The sequence below is a fragment of the Hermetia illucens genome, chromosome 6, assembly GCF_905115235.1.
Source record: "Hermetia illucens chromosome 6, iHerIll2.2.curated.20191125, whole genome shotgun sequence".
NCBI classification, from domain to species: domain Eukaryota; kingdom Metazoa; phylum Arthropoda; class Insecta; order Diptera; family Stratiomyidae; genus Hermetia; species Hermetia illucens.
In genome coordinates, this window is record NC_051854.1 from 14,983,170 (window position 1) to 14,990,034 (window position 6,865).

Sequence of the window (6,865 nt, forward strand, 5' to 3'; positions counted from 1 at the left end):
TCGGCCAGAGATAAACAGCTCTAAGAACTGGAGGGGCTAAGGTCTGGATCTGGTACAAAAAGTTCCCCAGTATACATGGTCGGTTGGCACATAGCATAAATCAGACCATGAGTGGGCCACCCTTCCCCACCGCGGGGATTATCTACTTAATCCCTAAGAAGGACACGGGGTAGCACCACGCAGCCACAAGACTGATTATTTGCTTACCAACCCTCTACAAATGTGTAATGTCTATTATTAGTGGAAGAGTCAATGCACACCACGAGACCCACAACATTTTGTCTAATTGGGTCAACGGGTTGAAAAGAGCAGCTCATTATCGACCCGGTAGTTGTAGGACAAGCAATTAGAGGCTTAAAAAACCTCCTTAGTTGCTTTATTCATTATGAAAAGGCTTTTGACAGCGTCCCGCACCTCTGGATAATCGAGTCGATCGATCCGAAAGTAATAAAGTTTTTTACGAAGGTCGTGGAAGGGTGGCCTACGATTTTATCAGTGCCTTTATCTGAGCCTAACGACACCTCAGAGCCTATCCGCATACGAAGAGGCATCTTCCAGGAGGATTCGTTGAGTCCCCCCTTTGGCTTTTCATAGCACCGAACCCCCTTTCATAGCATGGTTTCGCAATAAAGTATGGCACACATGAATTCGGATTAGATAAGTGTCGAATCCAAGCCATCTGCAAAGGTCATCACGAGCCGCATGTCAGAGGTGGCATTGGTCCCCTTCAAGCTATGGCCCACACACAGTACCTAGGAATTCTGCAAGGAACCCATGCTTTCTCGAATTCCTACGACGTGCTGTTGCGGAAGTCGCATCTCTCGGGGAATAAGATAAGCGCATTGGATGTATTCACTGTCCCTTCACTAGCTTATGCATTAGGAATATAGCCGTTGGCGAAGACCGATCCGGAAAACGTCTAGCGGCAGATAAGAACTACTGTGTCCGAATTCCGAAGCATTATCCAAACTCTGCCGTGGAGCGGATGATCATCGATTGGGGAGGTGATCCGTCGTGGATCTTCCCTCTCGATAGCAGCATTCGACTCTCGAATTTTACAGCTTTGTTTAGGTTTTTGGAATAGCTGGTCCTGTTAGTCGACTCCGGCCAAGTAGAATGGTATCTGACCACCGCCCAAACATTAAGTCGTTACAACGTACGAAGTGACTGTTATCCGAGGTCGTAGACTTTTAGCAACACCTATTTACAATATTATCGGCCTATTTTCGTCTAAGGCAATCTAGAACGAAAAATTATTCCTGCATATAGACAGACACCTGAAGGTAAGAAAGAAAACACGGCGACGGATAGTTCACATAACATGAGTGGTCGTAAATCTCATTGCTGGCTTAATATTTAGCACATTTTGGGGGAAGTAATGATGGCGATGCTCAGGGATCGTTGTTTCGGCCCTTTTTTTCGCGAGGGCTCATTAGATGTCGCACATATCCCTGAGTTGATGCCAAATATACGCAGAAGATCTATCCCAAGACTTAATCAGCTGCATATCATGAAGCCGCACATCGTCAGGTGGTGACCTAGAAGATTCACCATCCGAAAAAAGATAGCAGATCAGCTACGGCATGCATTAGGACTCGGCGTACTGAAACAAATTTATTTGTTTTCAGACAAGCACGCTTTGAAGTTGTCCAAAGAAGTCCAATCGTTACAAAATTTTAGGGAATAACCTCAAAGAGTCCTATGTCACCTCCCTTTTTCTGCTGAGCCTATTAAGTGGAGGAGAACACTTAGTACTTCCTAAGTTCTTAGTCTAAAGATCTGGCCTACTGGAATTATCGGTATATTAGGCATGGTTGATAAAATTGTTTGGGTGAACTCCGAATTTTCTGCTAAGGTTACAGGATACCTGAAACACATGAGCCCTAATGCCGAAAAAGTCGCATTACAGAGTCCGGTCCCAATCATCCGGTTGTTTCTGGTTGTAGATAGATATTGTAACCACATTTTCCATAGTAGCCCCAGCTCTATAAAAGCTAAAGCCGATTTTAGGGATAATATAGTTCAAAATAAAAAAAATGACAGTTTCGACTTTGACTTCTGCAAAATTATCCTTTAACGCTGCTCTGTTAAGTGTAGTGTGTGCATGATAATTTTCAGCTCATTAAATAAATTAGTCTGGAATTTTTATTCAGAAAAAAACTGCTTCAAAGGCACAAAATCCTTGGATATTATATTACCCTCCTGAAGAATAATTTGTGGTAATATTCGGCACAGAGTAAATACTTCTCCTTCTCTAATTGGATGTTTAGTGCTCTGAATTCAGAATAACTACAGTAACAAAGCAAATGAAAACTGCAAACAAGGTTAAGTCCAAAGGACCTCTACGTCTTAGAAAAATTTCAAAGGATTTCATCAGGAACAAAAAAACAAACACTACCACCCCCAGTTGAGTTGTAAAAATTTAAGGCACGTTTAAGGAATGACACTTCCAGATACAGAATTTCTTGAATATTTACAGCTTTGCCAAGATGTAAGTGTTATCCTTGAAGATTTGGATTATCATTTTCACAAGAACTCAAATTAGCTTTCATTTTTGAATACAGATTTTACGCAATTCGTGTTAACTTCTTTCAGACTTACGAAAAGATTGGGAGCTCAAAATAATATTTTTGCAACGCTGAAAGGATAACATGCCGCCAGGAAGTTGATACTGTGATGATTGCAATAATGTTAATAAGGAAGGAAGAAAAGTTAGTGTGAAAATGCATTGCTTAAATTTGCCTTCAAATTTGCACCATGAACACAGTGCACAGTCTCAAAGGATTTTAAGTTCTTTCGTTCGCTCCATTTTGCAAACTTCAGTAATCCTTGCCTGCACAATCAAAAAACAAAGTACCCTCAACTGGATGAAATTGTCATAATTATCCAAAAAACTCACATCAAAGCCATACCATGGCCACCAAGGAGCGATTACCTGTTTTTCCATCAAGAGCTTCCCAACTGCAAATGAAAGCCCGCCTGGCTAATGCACAAAAAGGACATAGTTTATTACGAAAAAAATCAGACGCATTGCAATTAAAATACCGACAAATTTTGAAAAAGTACAAAGAGCTCAAGGACGTTTCAGTTGGAGCCATGAAAAAGGCCATGTTCTCCCTTGCCGAAGCCAAGTTTACTGGAGTCGACTTCGGTCAGCTAATTTTCCAAGAAGTGGACGAAGCCAAAGTCAAGGTTAGACTTAGACAAGAAAACATAGCTGGAGTGAGCCTTTGTGTCCTGGACCTTCTCACGAAATCCTCGGATATATCTCTCGTGGGACTGGGACGAGGTGGACAGCAGATATCAAATGTTCGGTTGCAGTTCTACACCGTGTTGCAGATATTCGTGATGATGGCACAAATGCAAAGTGCAGTGAAGACACTTTCGGTTCACATAAGACAGCTGAACCGAAGGATCAATTCAATTCAGTACGTCATCATGCCCTGCATTTTGCGGACATTGGATTATATTTCGACGGAAATGGATGAATATGAACGTGAGGAATTTTATCGATTGAAAAAGATCCAGCGCAGTAAAAGGCATTCGTGGCTGAATCGTTCACGACAGTCTCAAGTGAAAACTGGCGCTCGAAATGAGCCAGTGCTAGGGGCGGCTGGGGAAGTGTCAAACGTTTGTTCGATGGGTGTCGGGAGCGGTGATGCAGGGACGGATAGCATTTTCCAGGATGACGACGATGATATTATATTTTGATAGTTTTTCCATTGTGTTTGTTATATTTAATATATCTAAAAGTTTTGCCAAAAAAGGACCTTTTAAGGGACTCCAACCCACGCTATAGAATGTTCAAACATCACATTCAAGCCACTAGGTCTGGGATATCTAATACCAAAAATTTAATATTGATTTCATTCATGGATTCCCGAACATGTTACTTACAAAGGGCGGCTTGGCTACCTGCATAATCTGGAACATCCCCTTCGACCCTCATCGCGTTTTCATGGAATTTATGGTGAACTCCAATATCATCGTACACAGTACTACCATCGCGCACCTATTGATTCTCCTGGGTATTTGGTACACACAGGAATTATGTAATGCCATTCATTACAACTATCTGGAGGTCGATGTTTAACCCAAAAAGCTCGAGCAAGTGCTGTGCTCTTCCTGATTATGAAACGTGTCCTACCGTCATCCAACACATCAAGAATGTCGGAATAGATTGCATTGAAATGAAAACTTTTTCCTTTCTCCGAGGACTGCGATGGCCTTTACAACGTGTACATATAGACCGCCCTTCATCCCTGAACTAGTATTCGCACACATTCATCCGAGTTGACGAAAAAATGCCTGATATCGAGAACCCTATCATCTACACTCGACAGCTGTCCCTCAAAGTCCCTTCCAGCTCAAGAGTGATGAGCAGAACTTGCTCGATAGTGGCGCGGGTTGTATGGGGGGTCCTCGCATTTGGGAATTCCGACCGAATGCTTGACTAGCACTCAGCTCACGTAACTCAAATGTAAAGGTCCTTGCAAGTTGCAAATGTCTGCATGTACATACATACGTAGATGCTTCTGCCGAATCCTCGCCATGTGTGACAAACCCATGTATATTGCAACGAACCTTCTGCTTCGCTTGAAATTGGTTTATCGGCGAAAGTTTTGCAAAAACGTTCTGGATTGTGTGGGGTAAGATTCGCTTGTATCATTTCATTTTTCACCTAATCCACATACACCGAATATCACACGATGCATCCGCAAATTGAATTGAAATTCGATTTAGGTTTGCGCAATAGATTAGAGATATCGCAAATATTTTACATTCCAGGGATTTTGGGGATATGCATTTACAATTCCACAGAAATAACCTCTTTATTCATTAAATTGCATTCAGGACTTTAGGTGGCAGGTGGAATTTATCACCCCAGATTTTATCTGAAATTCCATGATCCAGCAATCAGACCGAAAAGGATGTTTTTCGTGACCAAAGTGTGACCAATCTTTTATCTGAAAATGGCACTAATTTGGAAACTCATCGAAAGAATTCGAGTAATTGATGCGTCATGATTTCTATAGGTCATGTGTCTCTTCCTAGGGAGCTACGAAGTTTGACCCTCCCAGTTGTGAGAAGTCAAAGGATGCATATCCACTTGCGACTATGGGAAATCAGGTCTCTTCGAGGCGCGCCAAAATCTTCCGGGCAGCGAAAGAGACAGGAATGCCAAAAGGAAATCTCTGCTCCAAAGAGGGAGAGCTGTGAGTTAAGTCTTGTCGGGGCCCTCTCGTCTGCCTCTACTAGGAAAAACGAAAAACAGGGAAACCAGTCAACTTCCCTGCATATACAATTGATCGAATATCTATTAGCCTTTGAGATGGGTGGTTAAGAATACACTCAAAGTTTCCTTGCTTGTCATAAGAGGCGACGAGAGGGGATGGAAACTCGTGAGTTAGCAACCTGTAAATTTTGAAAGTTCATTACTATTGGAACGTCAACAACACCTCGTATAGAGACTGACCGCACACCGAAAACCTTTGACCATCCCAAATGGACCATGATTAGTATCAGGACTATGGTCACGATCCTCGCGAATGGTAGCGAACGTTGTCAGAATGATCGCTTTCTCCAAGTCGAACGGGAATTTCGAGCTGGACACTCTAGGCCAACAAGAAGTAAGATGACGGGACTCTAGAGGGTACTTCTCGGCCTCCTGCCACACGAATGTCAATGTACTTCCGTGCACAGGAAAGCCGAGTGGTAGCTGACAGGAATCTGGGTCGGGTTGGACCTTATGGCTACCGAAAGGCGTGCTGTCTTCACCTAGGAGCCGGTTTCTGACATATTTCTGACTGCAAGATTTCGGTCCAGATTAGCACTGTACAATTGCGGCAATAGAGACTTCCGATATAATGGTGAACGTTGCTTTCTACGCGCAATTCAACGCAATTCAGCTGAGGTTTCCTAAATGTGACATTGTTATCGTAATGGGTGGTCAAAATGCCAATGTGAGCTTGGACAATCCTTTGCTCGGATACGTAATGGGGAAGCATGGTCTTGGCGATCGTAACGATAATGTTAGGAAGTTTGTAGGTTTCTTCAAATTCCATAGATTGGTGGCACAGTGTTCGATCACAGAGCCTGCCTGGATTTCAATTGACCAGTTTGCGATCGACAATAGGTTTTGAAGTTGTCTCCTGAATGTGCGTAACCTGATTGGCACAGAGATCAGCCTCGAAAGGGATCCCCCTTACGTTCTCTTGCGTGATGCATCCGCTACTTCTCGCAGGGTTAAGAAACTATGATCCCTCCAAGTTCAATATCGACCTCTTTTGTGATCCAGCTGTCTCCCGATAGTGGAAGTGCTATCTTGCTAATCGAATAGCATACTGAGTAGAGCGCCTGAGGATATCGACGAACGTCGGGCCGTTTCAAAAATGCTCTTTGTCAGGAGCTCTGCAGGTCGTTCACCACATCCCAAACAGGTGGAATGGTGGAAGTTCGGCGTAGTGTGCGCCGTGACAAAAGGAAGGCGCTGGTCAGAAAAGCAGAAGATACCCCAAAATATAATGATTTCAAAAATGTATACCGCATCACGACAGAACTTGCATGTGGTCACGAGTCCTTTGATGGTACTGTGAAGATCGTTGATGGTCGACTCCTCATATTCACTGAGCAGCTGAATATGTGTCACGTGCTGCACCGAGATAAAAACTCAGAGGATTTTTAAGTCCAAAGCGGAGTTCACCAGGGACGCATCTTGTCGAGTTCACCGGTGACGTTCTTTATGCTAGTTTGTCCGGAGAACAGAGAGAAGTTCAATGGAAGATGACATCTTCCCTGAAAAACCTCGACTACGCTGATGATATCTGGTTGCTTTGATGGTCGTATTTGGAAAGAGAATCAAGCA

The 6,865-nt window shown here is 43.2% G+C and overlaps 1 protein-coding gene across 1 annotated transcript; it reads left to right on the forward strand.

Moving 5' to 3' along the window:
- The first annotated feature begins 2,913 nt into the window (after positions 1-2,913).
- On the forward strand, positions 2,914-3,711 carry LOC119659001 (V-type proton ATPase subunit D 1-like). The gene has a single exon (XM_038066886.1). It carries the CDS (start codon positions 2,914-2,916, stop codon positions 3,709-3,711), a length of 798 nt encoding a protein of 265 aa, XP_037922814.1.
- Positions 3,712-6,865: the final 3,154 nt, after the last annotated feature.